Genomic DNA, 26,252 nt, shown 5'->3' on the forward strand with positions numbered 1-26,252 from the left:
GTTGATTAAAGTTAGTGTCTTAATCTCCTGACGTCCTTGAAATGAATTTACATGTTTCAGTACCACTTGTAAATCAAACCCAAGTGCCAAAACCATTTTTCTTTACACTCTCCTTATACCTGCTGCTCCTGGAAAATGAGCCCCTTGCAAAGACCAAGACAGTGCGTGTTGAGTCATGCAAGGGCTGCTGCGTGTTGATATCAGGTGCTGGAAAGCAGGAAGGCTGAAGCTGTGAGAAGGGACCAAAAACCTCAGCAACAGAAAAGGACTAAGTGTGAGGGAGAAAGGGAAGTAATAAAAGTTATGCAGATGTGTATTTACCTTAGTAACATGAGGGTTAAAGACTTGGAATACAATCATTCTTAAGAAGACCATCAATAAGAGACCAAAAGATGGGTAAATGGAGTTGGGAAAATTCCTTTTCTGACATTTGATCACAGAACTCTAAGCTACCATCCATTTCTTCCTTTTCTTGATTTATTTTTCTATCACGTGCATCAGTGCTTTGCCTGCACATGTAACTGTGTGAGGGTGTTGGATCCCTGGAACAGGAGTTACAGACAGTTGTGAGCGGCTATGTGAGTGCTGGGAACTGAACTGGGGTCCTAACTGCTGATCCACTTCTCCAGCCCCTTCTTGGTTTCTTGAGACAGGGTCTCTCTATGCAGCCTTGGCTGACCTGGGATTGTAGGAGGATGTCATTATGCAGGAAGGCAGGTCCAGGATAATGCAAAGCCTATCACTGGGCAAGAAAAAAGGATAGGCGGGGCAAGGTTTTTATAAGTGGAGGAAGGAGAGAGGAAAACGGAGCCTGGAGGAGGTAGAAAGAGGAGCTGTGAGCCAACATGGTGGCAGATGTAAATATCTTCTTGCATATACATACAGGTTGTTATCAGTATTTTGGTGTGTTCTCTAATGTGGCAACTTAACTGAATTCAAAAGGAAGCGAGGAGGTGGGACACACAAAGCCCACTGCAGAATTGGGATGTGTGTGCCAGGCATGCTGACAATCCGATCAGGGGACAGTGTGTGAGAGCGGCTGGCAGAGACAGCAGGGAGAGGGTGGCTCGTGGACCCCGTGGCAGAGAAGCAGCCCAGGCATGCAGCTCTGACTGCACGGAGTGAGAACGCGTGGGAACTGGTAGCCGCTGCTTTTCAATATTTACCGCGACATGGAATATAATCATATAATCACATTCCCAAGAGAATGAAAGATACATATACCCTTGATGAATGTAAACAGTTTTATTCAGAAACAGGTACCTGTTTGCATTACAGAATATAAAACTTGGTTTACACTCTATAAAAAAAAGAACCAATATTCAAATTCAAGAGAGCTTAGCATTCACAGGGCACATTCTATAGACATGAGACCAATGCTCACTGCCTCAAACTTGATTTAAACCAGAAACCCAAACCCCAACACTATGTGGGGCTCACAGATATGAGAGCACAGTTCTTGCTGCTGAGCACCCATGTCCAGAATACACCATCCTAGCAGACTCGGCTTGCTGGGTAAGTATGTGACTTTCACACCAGCGTTAGGCTCTGAGCACCTAGCGAGCTGTGATGCCCACTTGCCACACAGTGTATGACATACCCTTTCTAAGCCAGGGTTGGTGGCGTTAGTTATCTCTGGTCTCCTTAGCAGAGAGTTGAGGATCTGGAAGGCAGTGATGTTCATTACTCCTATACTGGGGTTAAAACTTAAGAGTGTATCTGGTATCAAGAGCTTGATGCAATGGCTAAGGTACAGTTACACCACAGCTGGGCTTTTCACCACACCAAACAGCCCACCTCAACAGGATTGTGGAAGACTGAAGGGTAGGTCTAGGTTCAGATATGACTATCACCCAGCACCACCTGAATGTATTATTCAGAGATATAGGAAGTAATAAAGATTATACAGATGTATATTTATCTTAGTGACCTGAGGGTTAAAGTCTTGGAATATAATAATTCTTAAGAGGCTCATCAATAAGAGACCAAAAGAAGGGTAAATGGAGGAGTTGACAACAGATGATTCTTTCTTTTTTAGTAAGGACAGCAACCTGATAACCCACAACCTTCCTTCCCACCCCACCTTCTTGTGTCAGAGAGAAAGGGAGATGATAAAATGGGGTGAGATGGGTTAGTAACAGGAAGGGTAAGCAGTGGTCCTCAAACCAAAGAGTCCCAGCAGAGAGTGGTTTGCATTCTGAGGTATGAGGATCCCTGGTCAAATCAGCAGCGTGAGGTCTGAGACACCAGCCCACAAGATGGGACACTACAGTCAAGCTTGTGACTAATACTGCTACTGAGCTGTCCACAAGAGAAAAAGGGAGGGTGGGTCCCCACTGTATTAGGAGATTCAATGCTTTCACGTAAGGTGCCCAAATTGTTTATTTTAGTTCAATTCCCATCCAGTGACCATTTTTTTCCTATTAAAGGCACTGTCAATGTCACGATTGGAAAATCATCAATCTTAACTGCAGTAAAGGTTAATTCTTAGAAAGGGGCTGGATGGGTCCTTAGGATGGTTTCAAGTAAGTATACAATGCATGCCTTGCACACTTTTCCTTGTTTTCCAGCTGTTTCACGTTGGAAACAGCTCTATAAAGAGCTAGAAATAGCCCTGTGAAGACATCATACACATTACTTGGTTGATTTTTCAAGACACTGGCCTTAATTTTTCCTACCACAGCTGTGCCTGACAAAATTAGCAAACAGCTAGTCCAAAAGGGAGGGAGAGTGAAGCTGAGCTGCGTCAAGCAGTCTGACAGCACAGGAACCTATCCTCGCCCACAGTGGCAGGCCCAGTGGCTGGCCCGTGACAACCGAACAAGCTACTCATGAAATGAGACTTTTCAACAGGCAAGATAAAGCATTCTCTCTCTAAACATAAATCATGAAGTACATGTTTTTCCTTTTGCTTTTTTTTCCTCCTGAACATTTCTTATTGATCTCAGGCTTTAAAAAAATTAGTTAAGTGAGAATTATAAAAAAAATGTGGTAAGGGGTTGAAAAAGTGTAAGTGTGGGTTGAGGATCTTGGTCCTTCATATCATACTCCCAACTAGAGAAGAATACAAAAATAAACACACCATGTTATACATACACAAAGTGTAAACCTACAGACACAAGTGTACTAATCAGAGTTGTTCCTCAGAAGCACGGCTCCTTCCAGCCCGTCAGAGGGAGGAAGAGCAGGGACGGTGATCACACTATCTCAATCAGCCTTTGCATGTCTTACAGTTTGTAGTAACAGTCTCAGTAGCGCAAACAATTTTATGTGAAACCAGAGCTGTAAAAATAAATTACTTTTGAAGAAATGTAGGCTCCTCTGTCTGCAGCTTAGAACTCATCATGTCGTACTAAGGCCTCCCCGAAATCTGTGGCCTGGCTGCCCACAAATAAATCATACTTGTCGACAATCTCCTCCTTGGTGAGCTTGCCATCCTGAAATCAGAGTGAACAGTGAATTGAGGCTGTGGACACACACTTGCCATTCCAAACTCAAAAAGACAGCTATGAAATATACTTGAGACGGTACTAACTTAAGGTTCTAGTTCCCTGTACACATGGACATGTTATCCCCCCCCCCCTCTCTCTCTCACACACACACACACACACACACACACACACACAAAACAAAACCAAAACATGTGGACATATTATCCCCTATCTCTTACACACACACAGACACACCTTTTTTCATAAAAACCAAAACCAAAACCATGTAGTTCCATGGTAAAGTGTTTGTCTTGCATGGCTGAGGTCCTGAATTTGACCCCTGTACTTGGAAAGTCAGACAGAAGAGTTGTTCAGTACCAGCCTGAGCTACAGAGGGATATTTTATCTCAAAGGACAAAATATTTAAAGTGAAATGACAGGCCAAATCTACTCAACAACTTCAGGACAGAGCTGCAGATTTGCTCCCTTTGGAGGTATGGGTGGGTAACGGTCACTAACGTTGGACTGAAACATCAGGGAGCATCACATCAAGATCTAAGAGGAGCAGTGAGCTCTCCAGGGCCGAGTCTTGTCTAACCCCCACTCTAACGATGCGCCACACCCACTCATGTCAGTCAGCACCAAGACTCCTCATTCCTCACGATTCAGGGCCTGCCGGCTGGCTGCTAAATTAATGCTGAGCAAGAACTAAGAACTGATCCACCCTTAAAAAAGGTTCTAAGAAACAGCATCTGAAGCTTAAAGAATGTTCAAAACAATGAAAACTCTAGTCTCTCATACACAGCTTTCTGAAAAGGTAACAGGGCTTAATGAAAATCTGATTACCAAGCACCTCACACAATTCTCAATTTTAACAGGGTTCAGAGAAAACCAGCTTATAACCCCACGTAAAGGATTTAGATTCTAAGAATCTATTTGATGCTGGGAGCGGTGGCACACACCTTTAATTTCAGCATCGGAGAGACAACGGCAAAGAGTTGGAGGTTAGGCTAGTCTAACCTTCAGGCCGGCCAGCAAGGGCTTTATATTCAGAGTTTTAGTCAGTCAGTCCGTCCGTCCGTCTGTCGTCTCTCTTGTTCTAAAACATTATGTACGTGTGTGTGTGTGCGTTTATGCATCTGACTTAATATGGCAGTAAAGAATGAGCCTGCAGTAGGTAAAAGAATGGAGAAAATAACAATTTTTTCAAAGGAAATCTCCGGGCATCCAGCAGTTACAGGTGATGTACGCTGGGTCAGGCTTTTCATACCACTGCTCTTTGCTGAAGTCCAGGTTTCTCTAACACTATGCGCACAGAGCAAGAGATTTCCAAAATGAGACCCGACAGTTAGTACTACCTGTAATGTCTGGTCATTAAATTTTTGGTCCTTGCAGACTTATAGTAATTAAGACCCTAAAAACACTCCCTGTATTTTGATGAAATCTGTTTAAGGCAACCCTAGAAAAAGACTTTGAACGTTGTTAGACTGCTTGGGTCTGGAACAACGTACCTTGTTTTGGTCTGACTCATAGACTAGATGCCGGGCCTCTGCCTCTGCATGGTCATAGTCTGAAGGGAGGATCCAGTCTTTGGTTTCCTCCTTGTCCATCTTCCCATCTCGGTTCTTATCTCGAAACTCAACAAACTGCTCTCGCTCGGTCTTCACCCACTCTGGCTCATCAGCATTTCCATCGTGACTGTACATGTCACCTGTGTGCACACACAACGGAAGAATGAGTCTTGTTCCAAAGGTTGTCTGTTAATCTGGCTTAGTCTTTTAAAGATTTATTTATTTTAGGTATACACTGTAGCTGTTAAGACACACCAGAAGAGGGCATCAGATCCCATTACAGATGGTTGTGAACCACCATGTGGTTGCTGGGATTTGAACTCAGGACCTCTGGAAGAACAGTCAGTGCTCTTAACCACTGAGCCATCTCTCCAGCCCACTGTTCATCTTTCAACAAGAGTATTTCCAGCTACTGACCGAGTGACAGGAAGAGTCTGTATCTGCCTCTCTCTTTAAAAAGCAGAGAAGGTGGTGGAGCTGAGCATGGTGGTGCATGTTTGTCAAGCCCAGCATGTTGATAGGCGACATAAGAACTTGTCTCAAAATAAAAAGTAATTAAGGTGACTGGCACCAGGCAAGTCCACGTCTTACTGCACTGCATCTCACCCCAAGTGGCTCAGTATATTGAAGCACTGTTGAAGGAGGTAAAATTCTAAATTCTCAAGGAAATGCCACTCCCTAAGCAACGCCGCCCACATAAGTGCACTGTGCCAGTGGACAATCAGGACAAGCCAAGAGCACCCTCAAGAGTACACTGAGAAGGGACAATGGTCAAAGAATCAAACGCCGACAGTCAACCCCACACACAGATTTTCACAGTGTGGCATGCCTCTTACGGCGTCTACTCGGTTTCCCTCTTAGGACCTCCTCCTTTTTCACTTGGAACGAGACTTAATAGAGTATAAGACGCTCTAGAGATGATTAAAAACATTGGTGTTAGTCTTTAGGAAGCAAATGGCTAGGAAATGTTAATACTTTCACGTCAAGAGGCTTCTAATTTGTGTGTAAATAAGACAAAAACAGAGTGAATTTTAGCTATCAGATCATTAAACAGTTTTGATGATGAAGGACATCACACATTTTGACACAGATTAAAGAAGTTGGAAAGACAAAGCATGGCCAGCACACGTCTGCACAGACAGGGCTTCTGTGTTTCTCTTCTTTTAATTGTGTGTGCGTGCATGTGTGTGTCTGCAGGTGCCCACAGAGCTCAGAAAGCAGTGTCTGACCTCCTGGAGCTGCAGTTTCGGTGGTAGTGAGTGAGCTATCTAAAGTGGGTGCTGAGAACCAAATCTGGAGCCTTTGTGAGAGCAGCTTCAAAATGTAATTCCTCTGCCCTGAGCCTGGAGGATGGCGAACAAAACCTGTATGTTTGTGTGGCCCCAGTGCTTGGCAAGTGACGCTACTTAACTGCGATAAGCCTCAATTTCTCTGCTTTAGGAGGGGCTGAGAACACAAGGCCCTTTCTTGGGGAGGCTCCACTGCGCTCTCACCGCCCAGCCTGCTTTCTCCAGCAGTGACAGTGAGAGGACCGAGGAGTGACCCTGAACTCATGAAGGTAACAGATGTAAGCACAAAGCCTTTCAGGCTTAATAGTTAATGCCTGACAGGATGATCAGAGACTGAAAAACAAAAGCACAAAGTTCATTAGAGAAATCCAGAAATAAATCTATACATCTATAGCTACAAGATTTTCAATAAAGAAAGGATAATCACCTCAGCAAATGGTTCTTAGACAACTGGGTTTCCATCTATAGAAGACTGAGTAAATCAGACATAAGCACAAAACCCTTCACTGTAAAATCAGTAGAGGAACACGAGGGACACCATCAACACAGGCAACAAAGGACAAGTAGATGCATGTAATCATACAGCTACAAAGTGTCTACTCAGGAAAGGAGGCAATCAATAGAGGGAAGAGACAATGGGAGACAGCAGCCACAAACTATTCATCTGATAAGGTATTAATACTAGGAACACATACAGAACAATTCAACTGGTTAAGAATTCATGGCTAGCCTGGGCAACACTGTAAGACCCCTGTTCTCAATATACCAACAGACACATATTAGAAAAAAAATGCATGCTTCTTCCTTTTTTATAAGATTTATTTGTTATATGTAAATACACTGCAGCTGTCTTCAGACACACCAAAGAAGGGCATCATATCTCATTATAGATGGCTGTGAGCCACCATGTGGTTGACACGATTTGAACTCAGGACCTGTGAAAGAGCAGTCAGTGCTCTTAATCAGATCTGTCTCTCCAGCCTGAATGTTTCAAAACAGAATGCCACTTGTAACAAAACAATTAAAGCAATTTTAAATAAGGGTAATAAAGACAAGTTTCACAGGGAAACAGAGAGTGGATATGATTATGATACATTGCAGAGACACAATTTCAAAGAATAAAAAAAAATTTCAATCTCCTAAAGTTTCATTTGTAGCTCCACCTCCTGCTCCCTTATAGAGAAAATGGCCAGAATAAATACGCTAATAAAATGAGAACTTCTCAGAGGACTCAGATACACAGTGAGTGAAATGCTGGCTGGTCATCCATCCACTCAGCCTTTCTGTTTCCTGTGTCCAGTGGTCTTGGACACCTTCTCCTCTTGCAGTTTGTGCCAAATGCATCGGCATGCACTTGACTTTCCCATTGGTCTGATAGACTTTCTTTTTAAATTTAAGACTTTGTGTGTATGACCTGTGCATCCTGTGAGGGTGTGTGCATGTAGGAGTGCAGGTGGCTATGGACACCAAAAGAAGGTCTATTTGTTGGAGAGAGAGTTACAGCAGTTGAGAGACACCCAGTGTGGGTGCTGGAAATCAAACTCAGGACCTCTGGTTAAAACTAATCTCTCCAGCTCAAGTTATACTATTCGTCAGTTGGTCTGGCTGAACACTCTGTTAACAGTTGACTCATGAGGTAAACCATTTCTTTTGATGATTACAACTTCCAAAGCACTTTGGTATTTAAGGACACTAGAAACAGGAGACTTCCTTGTACACAGCTCAAGTCCAAGTGGATCAAAGACGTCCACATAAAACCAGGTACACTGAAACTAACAGAACGGAAAGTGGGGAAGAACTTAGAACACATAGGCACAAGGGAAAATTTCCTGAACAGAACACCAGTGGCTCATGCTCTAAGGTCAAGAATTGACAAATGGGACCTTCTGTAAGGCAAAGGACATTGGCAAAAGGACAAAACAGATTGGGAAAAAGAATCTATCAATCCCACATCTGACAGAGGACTAGTATCCAATATATACAAATTCAAGAAGTTAAGACTTCAGAGAATTAAACAATCCTATTTAAAAACGGAGTACAGAGCTAAACAAAGAATTCTCAACTGAAGAATATCAAATGGCCGAGAAGCACTTAAAGAAATGCTCATCCCAAGTTATCAGGGAAATGCAAATCAAAATAACCCTGAGATTTCACCTCACACCAGTTAGAATGGTTGAGATATAAAGCTCAGGTGACAGCAGATGCTGGTGAGGATGAGGAGAAAGAACACTCCTGCACTGTTGGTGGGATTGTAAGCTGGTACAACCATTCCGGAAATCAGTCTGGTGGATCCTTAGAAAATTGGACATAGTACTACCTTAGGACCCACATATACTTGGGCATATACCCAAAAGAAGCTTTAGCATCTAACAAGGACACATGTTCAACCATGTTCACAGCAGCCTTAATTATAATAGCCAGAAGCTGGGAAGAACCCAGATGTCCTTCAGTAGATGAATGGATACAGAAATTGTGGCACATTTTCACAATGGAGTACTACTCAGCTATTAAAAAAACAATGACTTCATGAAATTTCTAGGCAAATGGATGGAACTTGAAGCTACCATCCTGTGTGAGGTAAATAATACTCATGGTATGTACTAACTTATATTCGAATACTAGCCCAAAAAGCTCGGCGGAATACTCAAGAAATGATCCACAGAATGTATGAAGCTCAAAGAGAAGGAAGGCCAGAGGTGGATGCTTGAGCCCTTCTTAGAAGGGAGAACAAAACATTCATGGGTGGAAATAAAGGAACAAATAGAGGAGCAGGGATGGGAGAAAAGATCATTCAGAGGCTGCCTCACCTGGGGATACACCCCATATGCAGCCAATAAACCCAAGCACTATTGCTGATGCCAAGTAGTGCTTACTGGAAAGAACCTGATGCCATCAGAGTGAACATGGGGACCCCTAGAGAAGGATTGAAGGAGCTGAAAGGATCTGCAACCCCATGGGAAGAAAAAATTGTCAATTAACCAAACCCACCACAGCTCCAGGGACTAAAACACTAACCAATGAGCTCACATGGAGAGACCCATGGTTCCAGGTGCATATGTAGCAGAGGAAGGCATTGTCTGGCATCAATGGGAGGAGAGGCCTTTGGTCCAGTGAAGGCTCATTTTCCCAGTGTAGGGGAATGTCAAGGTGCTGAGGTGGGAGAGGGAGGTTGGGAGAGGGAGCACCTTCAAGGAGGCAATGGGAGGGGGGAAGGGATTGTGGGACAGGGATAACATCTGAAATGTAAACTCAGAGAATATCTAATAAAAAAGGTTGAAAAAAAATACAAAAAACCAGGAGACTTACCAATATACTCTTCTAGATCAATAAACCCATCAGCATTCTTGTCTATATCCTCCATGGTTTCCTAAATAGAAAGGAACAAGATTGCTGGTTTCTAATTGAATTGCTCAGAAGACAGTATGGTGTGTATGGTTAAAACCAGAAAAGACAGCAAACATCTGTAATCCCAGATTTTTGGGAGGTCAGAGAGGATCAGTGCTCACTCCCAAGTTGCAGGTAAAACCAGTCCACATGGCAACCAAAAATACACATTAAAAAGCAAACCCAAACAAAGGAAAGCATGGAGGGAGGGAGGCTCATATTCTTCTAGTTAGAAAACAGTTAAATATTAGTGATTTCTTATACTTCTCCCTATGATAACTGAGTCCCCTGGAGGACACTGCCAGTGACAAAGACTGGAGAGATGATTCTGCACTGTCAGTAAACTGCCTTCAGTGAGAACTGAGTATCATGTCATTACTTGACTTCTGAACACCAATCACAGGATAGGATTTCCTCTATTTTTTAACTTTATGACATATTAGTGAAATGGAAAAATATGACAGTTTTATGATAAGCCTAGGGCAGTGTGCTCCTTAGCTTCTGCGTGTCGGCTGGCAGAGCCAGTCACTGTCCAAGCGCAGCGCAGAGCAGAGTCAGCACATGCACAACAGAAGGAGAAGCGGGGCCCCTGCCCACCTGCACAACTATGTCTTTCATGTAGTCATACTCCTCAGGGTGCAGAAAAGCGGTAAACTCCTCCTTTGTGGCAATCAGGTCTCCATCCTTGTCTGCCATTTTGAACCTTCGCTCATCTCTAACCATCATCTGTTTATAATTAAACCCATCATCAGGGTCTGGATCATCTAGAAAATACAAATTTAGGTAAAATCTTAAAAGGCTTCCAGAGAAAACAAAAAAGTAAAGGAAACAGACAGATTTCAAAAAAGATAAACCAAACAATGAATATCCAGGAGACGTTAAACCAAGCGTGAAAAAATGATTTTTTTGATTTCAGAAGGAGCAGTTGAAAGACACTTTGCTTTGAACTGAAGCTTTGGTGATCACACCTTCAAACCAGGTCCAGGCTGAGAGTGAAGGGCTGCTATTCAACATGGAACTGGCTCCTGATCACCTACTCAGTACATGCTGCTCACCACTACTGCTGTGAAGTCAGGAGAAGACTTGAATGTCTCGGGTCTGTCTGGCAGGCAGAGGAGATGCTAAGATACTGTCTGGGTATGAATTAGTACCTCTAGCTGTGTGGCCTTGGGCATGGGACATTTTTCTTCTTTTATTACTTTATGTACATAAAGTACAACACTGCAGAACATATGTGCCTACTGCTTGCGCATCAGAAAAGACACCAGATCTCTTTTTCTTAAGTGCCTTAGGCTTATAATTTGGAGTTACAGATGGTTGTGAGCCACCATGTGTTGCTGGGAATTGAACCCAGGTCCTCCTCAAGAGCAACAAGTGCTCTTAATTGCCCAACCAACCCTCCAGCTCTTGGGCAAGAAACATAACTGTATCTCAGTCTACTCAACCGTAACCTGTGCTCTCAACTGCCTTACTGATGCTTATAAACAGTTTCAATAAGAAACAAACAGCTGCTGGTGGCGGCAGCAGCAGTGGTGCAGGCCTTTGGCCCCAGGCCCCAGGAAGCAAAGGCAGGTAGATATCCGAGGTGGAGGCTAACCTAGTCTACAGTGTGAGTTCCAGGTCAGCCAGGGCTACACAGAGTAACCCTGTCTCTTAAAAAAAGAAAGGGAAAAAAACCAAACTAATGGCTTGAACAACATCTGGTGTATATATAGGTGGCACCCAGTAACTATCAGCTACCGCCATTTTTATCGAATTAAACTTCCATTAAGACTCTAGGTATCAAAGGTCTTTTGTCCCATTTCATTTTAAGGACAATTTGACTCAAGCAAAAAGAACATCACCATTTTGAATGGTCCAACTAACACCATCCCTACCAAAATGTATTGGAAATTACAAGTAAAAGATGCAGACATCCAGATGATAGAAACTAGGTCGATGGTGTGGTAGCAACAAAGGCAGAAGGAAAATTAAGACACAAGGACTTTTGGGAAGTGATACATTCTAGATGTCAATTAGACTTTGATTAAGCTTTTATTAGAAAATAAGTATTAAAATATGGAACTAGAGAGATGGCTCAGTGGTTAGAGCACTTGTTGCTTTTCCAGAGGACCTGGGTTCAATTCCCAGCACCCACATGGCAGCTCATCATTGTCTGCAACTACAATTCCAGGGGAACCAACACCCTTTTCTTCTGGCCTCCTCTGGCACATACCCATACACAGAAACACACATATACACTTAAAATCTTTTTATAAAATCAAAATATGATCAAGTGCACAGAGTAATCTGTTATGATGCTGAGCCACATAAACAACTGCAGGGTTCACAGAATATCTAGGAGACCAAAATTTAATTTCTGTAAACTGAAAAAATATAAGGGAGCTAACTGCAAAGAGAAACTGGGCTGCTGAGTGGAACAGAAGATCTCAGAGGTGTGAACATACTTTGGGAAGTAGAGAATACCACATTAAAGGTAAGAAGTTTTTGTTCCTGAAACACTAAAAAGGCATGGTACTACTTATCAAAAAGCTCACTGGTCCCTTTTAACAATAATACCACATTGTTGACTTTCCATATCCAGGCCACTCTTTCTGTACTTTAAGCACACACAAGCAAGGAAACAAACCAGCAAACAAACAAAAGGCATTGTGACCTTCAAGCCTTTCACCCTAGCATTCCAGAGGCTAAACACAAAGGCAGGCAGATCTCTGAGTTCAAGGCTATAAACTCCTCCTATGGAGTCTATGTAGTAAGCTCCAGGCCATCTAAGTCTACACAATGAGATCCTGTCTCAAAAAACAAAACTTCCTCCACAACAAACAAACAAACAAACACACTCCAAGCCACTAGAGAAACAAGAAAAAACCCAAATAAGAAACCTGCCCCTATCTTGAAAACTAAGTAGCTTCAAGTTTCTTTGTTGATTGTCAAAAGTGTAGTAAGCACTAGTATTCAGCCACATAAGGCCACGGGACTCTGCAGAGGTAAACTCAAAATCACAACAGGTTAGGGATAGAGGATGGAAAGAAAATAGCATCTTTCTCAAACACTAAGTTGTAGCTTTAAAACAAATACAAGTTTCAGTAAAGTTATATAACATAGGTCAACGTAAGCAAGACTAGACTCCCAAGAGCCCTCTGTCCCCTTCCTTGCACTAAAACATGGAGACTAGAATGAAGTAGCCTGGCAGTAACACACTCCTATGAGAGAAGGAAGGAAGGAAGGCACACTACTTTAAGTGTGGCATTCATAACACACTCCTATGAGAGAAGGAAGGAAGGAAGGAAGGAAGGAAGGAAGGAAGGCACACTACTTTAAGTGTGGCATTCATAACACACTCCTATGAGAGAAGGAAGGAAGGAAGGAAGGCACACTACTTTAAGTGTGGCATTCATCCCAAGCACCAGTCTACAGTCCCTGCTCGCCTTGCTCTCGGCCTCTGGTTCTGCTCTAGGCAGGGCCAATTTTGGTATCTTTTATTTTACTTATTAGAGAGACAGTGCATACAGTATAAATGTTCCTTCTGTGGAAAGTGGAATCACTGAACAGCCTTTAAAAGCTGAGATGATTTAAACACAAATTCAAACTGAATCAATAACACATGCTCGGCCCCCCCAGGGCTAATCGCCCACAGCCCTCCTGGGAAAGGCCTTATAAAGACATCACTTCTCCAGCCAGTGCCTGCCTTGTGCCTTGTCTCGGCCGTAGAAATACCCACTACACTGAATCATCAGCCCTGTGATGCAAGAAAGCTCAACACATTTCTATGCACATAATTATACACAGTTGAAGCAGAATTCTGGACAGCAGGGGAATACCTAAGCCTGAGCAGAGATTTATTAGCAAACCATTTTGTTGAGATCACAGATAGTCTAGTCTATCCTTAGCTTCATATTCAGAGGGTGTTGGGTTTCAGCCAAAGGCCAAGAAACATGGAATGCTCCCCATCTGTGCTGGGTTCTTAATACACATGTTCTTAATTGGGTGGATATGTTTGGCTCTTGGCTAAATGCCAAGCCCTGAGAGACTGCGACTTTACTCTTAGGAATGAGAACAGGCCCAATACAGAAATAAGTCTCTTCACCAGAAATGCATTCGGTCCTGTAATTAACACAGACAACTGGCTCTCTGTGGGAAAATGGACCTTTACACATTCCTTGTCAGTCAGTTAGTTTCCTGTAATTCTAATTTGCCTAATCCTAAAATTAAAGTACAAAAGGTACCATTTATATATTCATGTGTCAAGTTGAAACTATTCACAACACAGGAATCTCTATTAATAAAAGCACCTGCTCATCAGCTCAGTAAGACTGCCACCTGGAGGTCAGCAGCAGGCAAGCAGAAAAGCACCAAAGTCAGAGAAAAAATTAGCCAGTGGCCCCAACAAAAGGCTAGCAAATCAATAACACAGTAATCAAAGCAACATTTGCCTTGAAGCGTTTGCAAAGCAGGCTCATAGAAACTCAAGCGCCAGAGAAAACAAATGGGAGATTTTTCACTTCTAGACTTCAGTAAGCATGACATACTGACTGCTCATTTTATTTCATTCATTACCAGCAATTTCCTCTTATTCTCAACAGTTAGAAAAGAATTTAATTTTATCCGCATTTCAGGCCCCAAATTTGAGTAGTAGGATGGTAAGAGACCTAAAGCAAGGCCTCTTGCTCTGCACTGCTGGAACCGTAACGACTATGGTACATGAGACTCACGAGGGGTGTATGTGCGTACATGCACACCGTTATAGAAAACATGACAAATACATGTGCAGTGCTCAAGACATACATGTCAGACTTTAGAGGACCAAAGTTACAATTTAGAACATAATATGCAAATTTTAATATAATGAAACAAAGGGGAGTCAACTCAGGATCAAACTATTAAAGTCCAGCACAGTATCCCCCTCTTTCCTGTCTGACCCATTTGTTTCTTTGACTCAAGACCACACAGTCTTGGCCACCTGACATCTCCCCCCTTACCCAAGTAAGTGCCATAAGTCACGTTTCTGTACTCATCCCAGGAGATTGAGCCGTCTTGATTCATATCAAACTCCTGCCACTGGCTTTCAACATTGTCATATATGTACTTCTTCTGGGCGTGCTTAATCCAGGATTTCAGCTCCCCCTCCGTCACAAACCCATCTTTATCCGCGTCTATTTTATCTACAATCATTCTACAAGACAAAACAGTTGTGTTTCAAGGGCCAGGTCCACAAAGCTTTCCCCCAGACAGCAGGGACCTACCTAAGACGTAGCCGTAGGTGGCATTTTTATACTCCTCCCAGGACACGAGGCCATCCTCATTGAGGTCGTGCCCCTTCCACTGCCGCTCTACATCCTCGTGAATCCAGCGCTTTTGTGCAAACTTAATCCAGCCTTTGAGTTCATCCACAGTGACAAACCCATCCTTGTCGTCATCTATTTTACTTACAATCTTTCTGTAGAGAACGCAGAGAAATCCAGCAAGAGGTTAAAAACCACAAGTCTCTGGACGTAGCCAGGAGTGTGCTGTGACCATAGTGGGGTTGCCCAGGTCTAACACGAGGAAATAAAAAGTTTCCAAAACAGACAATAGAAAATATTTTGCACTTTGTTGGCCTGTTCCTGACTTGTAACATCTAGAAAAGGTGAACAGATCATGGCCAGGGATCAAGCCAGTCTCTTTACGGTTAGGTGAGTCTAATCTGAACACCTAGTCCACCGGGTTCTTACTTTTGCATCAAACATGATGTAAATCTTTATATTTTTCTTAACTGTGTTTACAAGAGTAGGTATACCTCTTGGTAAATAATCTCCAGTACTAATAATGACTTCCTTAGAATTTAAGATATCCAAATCAGACTTTAAAAAGTTAGTTGCTTTTAGAAAAAAGGTATATTTTTGTTAAAACATATAAATTATTTTTTTAAAAAACTCTCCCTGTCTCCAAAAAAAAAATCCATAGATTACATAAATTTTATGGCATAACTGTAAAAACCAAACGAATAGAGGTACTAATCTTCAAAATGCCATAAACTCTTATGAATTACATCAAATTGTGTGTGTGTGTGTGTGTGTGTGTCTCCTCCACCCATGAAAACAGTACTCCAAGGAAATGATATGGGAAGAATATGCATTCCTGGTTATAAGACTGTTAATAAGCTGAGAGGGTTATTAGTAAGCAGATTATAAAGCAAATCAACAAAGCTAAATAAAACATGGATCTACTTTTATAACCTTTCTTCTATATATGCCATTTTAGTTAAGGATTTAAAAATAAGTCAATGTGCTCAGGAGTAGAGTGCTTGCCTGTCATTATGAGGACCTGAGTTTGACCTCTAACACCCTTAAAGTAAATGCTCATGATATAAAAACTCCAAAGATGTAACTTCCTATTTATAGAGGGCTCAGATGGTCTATGTAGAGCCACACAATAAGCCAGTTTAAAATGGGAACTCTGTATCAAAGCTTTCAGAAGCCAACAACCAGCTCACTCCTGTGCTCCACAGAAAACTATCCACCTTGGCAACAAAGCATTTCCTTAGTTTGTTTGTCTCCTGACTAGAGCATGAGAAAGTGATTACAAATCAGAGCTCTTCCTAAGAAGAGTATAACAGACTCACTGATACAGCTTTAGCTCCATTACCCACCACTAGCCTCTAGCACTTTCCCTCAGAGAAGGTTCATTTTTCTAACCTCAGCCCTACAACACCGATGGAAATGGCACCAAGATGGCATCTCCTAAACACCCCCCCATGGACACTGGGTAAATTTTGTCAGAGAACTTTAATAACATCAGCAGGCTAAGAAAACTTCTGCATTTCTACACGGTACTTGATACCAATGGTGCTACTACTAAGTAAAAAAATAGGCAACTATCAGAACTCCTTCCAACCCCAGAAGGTAATTTTAAGTTATTAAAAATAAATATCCTGAAGGACTGCCTAGATAAAATAAGCACATGACTATTCAAAATGAACTTCTATTAACAAAGGTTAAGGCTGAACAGCATTTTATCCCAAATAAACACACCAAATGGATTAATCCAGGGGTTGGCAAACTCTTTTTGGAAAGAGTTAGTAAATATTTTTATTTCACAAGCCACATATAGCTTGTTGTATGTTTACACACAAACAACCTTCTGAAAGAAAGTAAGGGCTAAAGAGATGGCTCAGGGATTAAGGACAGAGGACACAGACTTGGTTCCCAAACCCACACTGTGGCTCAGTTCCAGAGATCTGATGCTTTCTTCTGACTTCTGCAGACACCAGGCATACTCGTGGTGCACATGCATAAATGCCAGCAAGACATTCATGCACATAAAATAAAACAGATGTAAAGGGACTGTAGCTTATTTGGTATAGAGCTCACCTAGCACACATGAAGATCACCAAGCACGTATGCAGCTCTGGGTTCAAACCCCAGTACCACATAAACCCAATGTAGTGGCTGGCACGTGAGGGGGTAGGGACAGGAGCACCAGAAGTTCCAGTACCCTCAGCTATACAATATGCTCAAGGCCAGCCCGAGGTAGTCAAAACCCTGTCACATAATACCCCTCCCCCCATTTAAATAAAACAAAGTAGAAGAAAAGCTGACCTGATAGCACATGCCTGAAAATTCTAGTACTGAGCTAAGCATGGTGGACCATGCCTTTAAACTCAGGTCAATCTTTGAGTTCCAGACCAGACAGGGCAATACAGTGAGACCCCGTCTCAAAAAACAAAACCAAACAAAGAAAAAAAAATCCTAGCACCTAGGAGATATGCCTGAAATTTTAGCACTGGGAAGTAAAAGTGGATAAATAACCAAGAAGGCCATCTTGTTCCATGCAGTGAGATTCGATCTCAAAAGGCCAAAAACAGCCCCAAGCCAATACAAGCATAAAAGTTCTACCTGTCAACACTAAGAGAAAAAGATACTGAAAATTATATACTAAACTTGTCCTGAAAATGCTTACTAAATATTTTAAAAAGTTTTAATTTTTGTAACAATATACAATGATTTTCTCCTTAATAATTACTATTATAGAATGACAGGGGAGAAAAGGGTGACTGTGATTTACAAATTTTGATGAACAGTTAGCTACCAAATCAATGTTTTAAAACGCCACAGTAGTTTATCTGGGACTTTTCTCTCCTGGGGGAAAAGACTCTTACTATGTATCCCGAGCACTGGTGTGTGCTGTTTTGGCTTTACCTAAAACTTTTTAAAATTTCAATTAAAAAATAAAGTCTATTTATTATATACACTGTAGCTGTCTTCAGACACACCAGAAGAGGGCATCAGATCCCACCATGTGGCTTCTGGGATTTGAACTCAGGACCTTTGGAAGAGCAGTTTTAACTCTAACCACTGTGCCATCTCTCCAGCCTTCACCTAAAATTCTTGCTTCTAAGGTAATCACTGCATTAATGAAGGATGGTTGTCACTATCTCTAAAATTTGGGAAAAATGAACTGTTTACTTCATGTATAAACTGCATTAAAAACATGGCTTCATCAGGTTTTTCTATTAGCATATAGCCTTTTCTCTACTGAAAACTACTAGCAAATTTACCCTACTTCCTGCAAAGCCAGAGGGGGCTCACTGAAGTCCTATATACCCTAAGTGACCCCAAACCTAAAGGTCATCCATTATGTAAGAGTGATTCCAGAGACTAATTCATACTGAAATGTGGGCTGGGCACATGGAATATTCACAGGCTAGAAGCTTAGAGCTAAGAGCAAGCACGATGTATATTTCTGAATCTATCGTAATTCTGAATCTATAGTTCATTCTACAGAACAAAATCTTTTTATTACTTATATCAGTGCTGAAAAATAAAACAGTGTGCACTTTAGTCACCAGGTAACACTAAGAATAAATTGATATTTAAGTTTCTGTCAAAGTAAACTCTAGAATAATATCTTACAACCATTGCATTGCAGGCAATGGCAAAAGAACAGTCTACAAGGCCAACTAATGGTAATCATTCAGGAGAATATTTCATAGAACTGACTTGTATTTTCCTAAAAATCAGTTTCGAAGGAGCCAAAAAAAAAAAAAAAAAAAAAAAAAAGAGAGAGAGAGAGAGAGAGAGAGAGAGAGAGAGAGAGAGAGAGAGAGAGAGACATGCTTAGAACTCCAGAAACAGTGAGTTAGGGTTCTACTAAGTGTAGATTTAAAAAACTTGGCCCGGGCTCAATGAATAAATTACAGGTTTTTCGAAATTTTGCAGCAGAACTAAGACGTCCATATGTTTTGAAATTAAGGTGATTAGCTTAATTAAGCTGGATATAGTACTACTGGTACTTTAGGGAAAATGCAGTATTATTTTAAAGTTATATGCACATGAGTGCAAGTGTTTTTGGAGTCTAGAAGGCATCAGATGACCTAAACCTCACAGACAGATGGGCAACTCTTGACGTGAGCACTAGGTACTGAATCTGGATCCTATGAAAGAGCAGTATGTGTCTTTAGTCATCTTTCCAGCCCTACTGGGTACCTTTATGAAGATGAGTTTGCTTTGTAGAAGAATGAGGTGCAATTGTTATTCAGTGGAGAGGTATATGAAAGCAGGGATTTGAAAAGATTTTAGTGGTAGCAATTCTGTTGTTAGTACTTGGAAGACAGAGCTCAGCACAGATTTATTAGTGACTGAATCAGAAAAGAAAAAGGAAAAAAAAGATTGCCAGCGTTTCTCAGCCTAGAAACCTCTGGACCCCTTCCCTGGCCTAGAGCAGACATCTTACCCAAGCCTTTCCTTGCTCTCTTCTGGTGTCAGCTGATCAAAGCTCTTTGCCTCTTCTGCACCCAGGAAGGCATCGTGGTCATAGTCAAAATTCTGAGCATCATTGTGAACTTTGTCACTGAGCTGAGGCTCATGGTGTACTCGGTCCTTCTTTTCTGTAGGCTTGCTCAAAGCAAAGGCTGTGCACAGGGACAGGCACATAAGAAACTGACGCAGGTCCATGGTAACCTACCTTAAAGAAAGAGGAAGTTAACACAGAAAGCAGCATGTTTGATAACAAGCAAGAAATCAACATGTGTCTCAATTAAATCATTAGTTTGAGATGTCCATATGTCTAAATCTTTTATGTTACCCAGGTATTATTCCTTAATCCATAAAGAGTACAGTAGGTTATCAGACCTCCAGACACTGTAGTAGGACTGTTTCCTTTATGGCTGTAGGCTAAGGAGGAATTTATAGTTCAAACAACTTTATAGTTTTTCTTCAAAGAACACCAAAACATTTTAACAAAATTAAGAGGACAAGACTTAAGTCCTTTGCTTTTTGTACATTTTTTCAGTGATCTGGTCTTCAAACATAGCTGAATATTAGAATATTACCTAGAAGTGTTAAGTACCCCACCCATTTGAGTCTCTCAAGTTGAATCCAGGCTTTGGTGGCTTTCAAAGCTTCTCTGGTGACTGAGAACCACTGGAGCAGGACCACACTCAGTGGCTTCCTTGCCCCATAGCTCATATAGCCTAACCCTGAGCCACCAACCCATTTGGAGTCCACTCACAAGCAACAAGTTATGTACCTGCATAGCTGCATTTCCCAGACTTGCTGTTCAAAGCCAGATTTTCGAGCTCCGTGTACATGTGTCTGTGTGTTACCATGCAGACCCCCCCCCCCAGTCACAGGTGAATCGAATGAACACAAGGTTAGACCACCACTGAAATATGGGCCACAAATCCCAGAGACACTATCAGTTAAAAACTGACAGTGTTAACAGTTAAAAACCTGTTTCATGCCAGGCATGGTGGCAAATGCCTTTAATCTAACACTTGGGAGGCAGAGTCAGAGCCAGAGTCAGGTGGATCTCTGTGAGTTGAGGCCAGCCTGGTCTACAGAATTAAGGGCTGTTACACAGAGAAACCCTGTCCTGAAAACCAAAACAAGGGGGAAGGGAAATGGAATTGGGAGAAGTGGATAACATCTGAAATGTAAATGCAAAGAATATTCAACACCCCCCCCCAAAAAAAACCCCAAAAATACAAACACCACCCTCTTATACCTTAGAAACAACTTATACTATTATTACTAGGCAGGCAAAGGCCTCAAGGAACAACAACAAAACCGTAACATTAAACAAAGGGGATCGTTTTCCTGGGCTTTCATATTTACATCGAACATGCATTGGTATTTTGCTTGAATGGATGTCTGTGTGTGGGTGTGGGGTGCTGTTTGAGTTGCCATGTGGGTGCTGAGAGTTGAACCTACTGAGTCATCTCTCCAGTCCTGGGCTTTTATATTTTAATTAGTCTTCATTGTGAACATGAATGCTGAATGTCTATCCCCCCATTCTATCTGTGAAAGTGTTTCAGCAATTTCATAATACTTCATATTCTTCCTAATCCCTGGTATGTCTGAATGTGCGTTTACTTAGAAATACAGTGTTTGTAGATGTAATCAAGTTAAAATGAAGTCAGACTCATCTAGTGTAGGTTCAAAGATGGTGTCCTTCTACAAAAAAGGGAATTGGACACAGAATTAGAAGGCTGTGCTATGACAGGAGAAAGGAAAGACCTTTCAGAGAGGATGGCCCGGCCAACACCTGTGCTTGAACTTTTAGCCTCAACTGCCAGAGGATACAAAATTCTGTTTAAAATACGAGTCAGGGACAGGTAAGATGGCTCAGGGTAAAGTACCTCTTGCTTAAAGCCTGGAATCTGAACCCACATAAAGGTGAAAGAATTGACCCCTCCTGAAGCTGTCCTCTGACCTCCACAAATACATTCCCACATTATTCACACAAGTAGTAATTAAAACAAAACCAAACTACCACTTGGTTTGTTGCAATTTGTTAGTGCATCTGCAAGCAATGCATACAAGTCAAGGATGCTGCATCTTCTGAAGGCTAAACGTATCACTGCCCTAATCCAAAGATCAAACCTCAGCAAGGGGTTTTCCTTTCCTAGGGACATCACTAGTGAAACTAGTCTAAGCACTCACATGTACATGCAAATACTTATTCAATCAGAAAATTTTCTCAGCAAAGCATCTAACTTAGAAGTTGTTAATCCAACTGCACCCCCAAACACCCCTATCTGGCTCTGCTTCAAAGTTTTGGGAAGTAGAACAAGGAAGAGAGCTGTGTTAGGGAATATGGAAATGAAATATGTCAATGTATTATACACCCTTCAATATGTCCATTTTCCCCCTACCCTCAAATAGTGGCTTAATGAATTTAAACCATTAACTTGGCTTATAGAGCCCTCTGGATAACAAAGGCTAAGAAGATGCTTAGCACAACCATGCTTAGTTACAAGTCCTTACAAATAAAGGAACAGCCAGGCATGGTGCACATGCTGGGGAGGCAGAGGGAGGGAACTCTGTGAGTTTGAAGCTAGCCTGTTCTACATAGTGAACTTCAAGATAGCCAGGGCTACCCAGTTTCAAAAAACCAAACCAAAAAACAAAGAAACACAAAGCAACAAAAAACCAAACACTGCCCCCCAAACCAAAGAATCCAAACCAAAACCCCAAACCAGCCAAAGAAGAACAAGGAGAGGCTGGATAATCAGCAGTTAAGAGCACTCAGTGCTCTTTTAGAGGAGGGTTTTATTCTCAGTACCCACAGGACGGCTCTCTTGGAATTTGACACTCTCTTCTGCCTTCCCCCACCACACAAACCACTCTTCCCAGCAAACAAAACCCAGTATGGTCTAGTATGGTGGCCACTAGCCTCATGGACTAATAAACAATTAGAATGTGGTTAGTGGAAGCTAAGACATGATTAGAAGTGCTACATTTAATATAAATGATTATATACACCCTGTTTAAAAAAAAAAACAGTTTCCTTATAAGTTCAACTTTTAGCACAAGCCTCACCCATCCTTTCTGGCAATTTAGATGTCTATATTAAATCCATCCCTTCAGAAAAATTAATTATAAAAGATCCCACAATTATTCTGGTTGACCAAAGGCCCATTGCTCAATGCTAGCAAGTGGGAGAAATGGGTGTGGTGGTAAAATTCCAGTTTTCTGAGTTAGGATATCCAGCAGAAAGACACTTCTCCACCCCGGAGCAGAGGACTCAATGCTTAAGGGTCTGCTTTATTTAACGGGAGTCAAGGCAACAACTTGGCATTACAAACCACTGTGCACTAGTCTAGTGCAGTCAATTTACACTGGCTTACCAATACATTCTAATAAACCAGGCAGAAGAAATACAAGAGGCTGTATTGTCATTTCTACAACCAAAGCAATCAAAGCACAACCAAAAATCCCCTCAACTCAAATCAAATCATACAATCAACTCACTTATGGGTCTGGAGAGAGGGTTAAGTGTACTGACTGCCCCTCCAGAGGACCTGCCTTCGATTGTCAGTACCCACAAGGTGGCCAACAACTGTCTGTAACTCCAGTTCCAGAAGAACGCATGCCCTCGTCTGTCCTCTTTAGGAACTGCACAAACATGGTGTACAGACATAAGCAGGCAAAGTGCCCATGAACATAAAAAAAAAAAAAAAAAACAAAACAAAACCTCAAACAATAACACCTCAAGAAAAAAAAAAGCTTATTATAAGAAAAAGGTTCTACAAACTGTGTGTATGGGAAAGGTTCTCTGGGATGAAATTTTAATATATGATTCACTGGCCAACTTATTCTAGCAAAACAGACAAAAAAAAGCTGCGGTGTCTAGTACTGGACTCTGCCGTTAACATGCATAAGAGAATGTATAGTTATTTTACCCAACCTTCCTTCAGTGTCAGAAGCCTACATAATTTTAAGATCTTAGATGAAAAGACCTAGTGACCATGGTTGCTCACTCCAGTTGGAAGAAGTCTGCACTGATTATGTTGAAAGTCATTTGTATTACTCCACAATAATGACCACAAGCTATACTGTTTTATTCAAGTGTGTGTGTATGCACATGCACGTGGGCACATGCAGGCTCAGGTCAGAGGACAACTCTCACCCTGTACCATGTGTGTCCTGAATCAGGCCCAGGCTGTCAAGCTCGGCAGGAACACCTTCAGTGGCTGAACCATCTCCCTTTCACCAGTCTGTGCGGGTGGGGGTGCACTGGAGGTAGAGGGTCTCACTGAGTCTCAGACTGGCCCAGAACTCAATGTGCTCAGAGTCACCTCTGGCTTGAGGCAATTCTCCCAACTCAGGCTTTCTAAATGCTAGGATTCTAGAGTCACCACACCCACCAGGTTCTGCAGTTTTGAAACAACTGCTACATAAGTTAATATAAATTATCGCTCTATAGCTCCTAATGTAAAGTCTTGTACTTTTTAGGAACCAATACATTTTATTGGATCAACTGGGTGATATTTGGCAGCAATTTGGCTTTGATTTGCTCTCCAACTTCCAATTCCATTACTGGAGCTGGCCAAAAGCCAGGTATAGGCAAATACGTGATTTTAGGGACTTACAAGATGGTTCAGCCAGTAAAGGCATGTGCCACCAAACCCAACAACTTGAGTTGGACCCAAGAATCTACATGGTGTAACGTGAGAATGGACTGACTTCCACAGGCAGGCCATGGTAGGTATTTACGTGTCCCCATAAATAAATGTGATTTTAAAAAGTGTAGTGTTATCTCATCTGTTTAATCCTAGTATCTACAACCTAATGGCATTTACATTTACAAGTTCATAGGAAATCTGGGTGTGGTGGTGAATTCCTTTAATATTCTCAGTATTCTGGAGTTACAGATAGGCTCATCTCCTATGAGTCTACATAATGAATTCCAGGTTGGCCAAGGCTACCCAGTTAGACTTTCTCACATACAAATAACATTAAAGCCACTAACAGGGGGAAAAAGTTTATATAGAAAGAATCCAGGGTCTTTTTTTAAAAAAAGATTTATTTTATACAAGTACTTATGTAAGTACACTGTACACTGTCTGTAAGACCCACCAGAAGAGGGCATCGGATCTCATTACAGACGGTTGTGAGCCATCAGGTGGTTGCTGGAAGAGCACTCAGTGCTCTTAACCACTGAGCCATCTCTCTAGCCCAAGAATCCAAGATCTTAATCAAATCAAGCATTTCCCATGACTATTCCTGGCTATCCCAGAAACATCCCTGGCACATCTATGCTACAAAAGGAAAAAAAAAGTGAGCTAATACTAACATACTAGTCTCCTGTACTGTGGTAATAATGTAAAACACCATTTAACATATCACTGTATGAATGGCACCTAAAAGTGACTGAGAATGACATTGAGAAAAATACTATCCACTCACATATACTCAATATTTTTGTAAGCTCTTGATTCATTTTGATTCTACAAAATATCCTGTTGGAGACCCCCTGAAACACTGCCAAATTCAGATTAGGACTAGACAGATGTGCCTCTTACACAAATAGTAATCTATTTGTTATCTCTGGTCCCACATTTGAACTGAAGGACACAAGTTCTTCAGCGGTGACTATCAATTAATACTTTACTGAATGAGGTCAAATATATATTTATCCTGGGTAAGCTTTCAGGTATAGCAAGAATAATTTATCAGCCATTCCAGGTTTCTCTACCTTCAAGTTCAATGAAATAAATTGGAGCGCTATTATTCCCAATTTATTAATACTGATTTGATGGCTCACGACAGGAAGTGAATGCAATTCTCAAAAGATCCTGTTCCAAGGTTTTTGAACGCTTAGGAATTTCGATCAAAGAACCAAGTTTTAGCAGAAATGCACTGAATTTTCCCACTCGTGAAAAGGAAACTTTACAAAATGCAAACCACTCTTAATTACAGCAACTATCGGGAATTAAAATTAAGTTTACTTCTGCATACAGTATGTAAAAAATCAGAACACTTGGGAATGACAAGTAAAAAACCGTGATTACTTAAAGGTAATTAGCTCCCTAATTAACATGTGAAAACTATTTCCATCAGTGACAATATTCAGCCAAACATAGATAACTGCAGCGTTTCTTTCTAATTAACAAGAAATTTAAAAATAATGACATTTTGTTTTCATTGGTTTTGTTCTCCACGTTCCTACACCCTGTAAGACAGCAAACTCTTTCTTGGCACTTGCAACTTCTTCTCGGGATGTGGCCTTGGGGCGGGGTGGCAGCTCCCAAGAGTCCTGCGAGGTGGCAGGGAGCGGATACTACACTCAACCCAAATCTCTCCGACCTTCAGGAAACAAACAAAATTGACCCTCTAGTCCCAGGGACCCTGAGTAGAGGGACCCGGCGAGAAGAACAAGAACGCACGAAATCAGGCACAAAACGGTGCCCAGGGCCCGGGAGCCAGTGCCGATCTACAACCCTCTCAGCAGAGCTGCGGGACAGTGAGTCGGGGACCGCACATTGGGGGCCGGAGTTGAACCTCGGGCCCATCGGGTGCACTGAGACCGGGGTGAGGAAGACCCACTACGGACAGGGAACAAGGCCGACGGACAGAATAAGAGCGAACGAGCACCACAGAACTTACCTTTCCCGGAGCTCCACGCCGCAGGATTCCGTGGCCACCGCTCACCCAGGGAGTCAGCTCCCGCGCACAAGCACCGCCCAACCGGAAGTGGTTCCTAGCCACTCCCCCATCCGACTTGTCGACGGACTTCACACCAATCACCAGCATGATCACTGCTGACGCGTTGCTTTTCCGTGCGGCCATTGGTCCCACAATCGCATGGCCGGG

At 42.0% G+C, this 26,252-nt stretch overlaps 1 protein-coding gene across 3 annotated transcripts; it reads right to left on the minus strand.

Annotated features, from left to right (window-relative positions):
* Positions 1-1,230: 1,230 nt before the first annotated feature.
* CALU (calumenin) lies at positions 1,231-26,131 on the minus strand. Of its 3 annotated transcripts, none has more exons than XM_080932046.1 (7): positions 26,046-26,131; positions 19,387-19,617; positions 14,655-14,848; positions 10,273-10,439; positions 9,598-9,658; positions 4,943-5,142; positions 1,231-3,437 (listed from the first exon to the last, which is right to left on the minus strand). In XM_080932046.1, exons 2-7 carry the CDS (start codon positions 19,605-19,607, stop codon positions 3,333-3,335), a joined length of 948 nt encoding a protein of 315 aa, XP_080788172.1. In that variant the 5' UTR covers positions 19,608-19,617; positions 26,046-26,131; the 3' UTR covers positions 1,231-3,332. The 3 variants fall into 3 exon arrangements, with proteins under 3 accessions (XP_080788172.1, XP_080788170.1, XP_080788171.1); XM_080932044.1 differs by lacking the exon at positions 14,655-14,848 and adding an exon at positions 14,919-15,112; XM_080932045.1 differs by lacking the exon at positions 14,655-14,848 and adding an exon at positions 14,919-15,112 and having other exon boundaries at positions 19,387-19,613; positions 26,046-26,116.
* Positions 26,132-26,252: the final 121 nt, after the last annotated feature.

Source organism: Micromys minutus (genome assembly GCF_963924665.1).
Source record: "Micromys minutus genome assembly, chromosome: 18".
In the NCBI taxonomy this organism is placed as follows: domain Eukaryota; kingdom Metazoa; phylum Chordata; class Mammalia; order Rodentia; family Muridae; genus Micromys; species Micromys minutus.

What these genes read in the sequence shown, in the direction of transcription:
- CALU (XM_080932046.1), bottom strand. Translation starts at nt 19,607, where the DNA reads ATGGACCTGCGTCAGTTTCTTATGTGCCTGTCCCTGTGCACAGCCTTT. An exon ending in GAGAGCAAGGAAAGGCTTGG is followed by an intron (nt 14,849 to 19,386) that starts GTAAGATGTCTG and finishes TTTGTCTTGTAG; the next exon opens with AATGATTGTAGATAAAATAG. An exon ending in GACTTATGGCACTTACTTGG is followed by an intron (nt 10,440 to 14,654) that starts GTAAGGGGGGAG and finishes TGTATTTTCTAG; the next exon opens with ATGATCCAGACCCTGATGAT.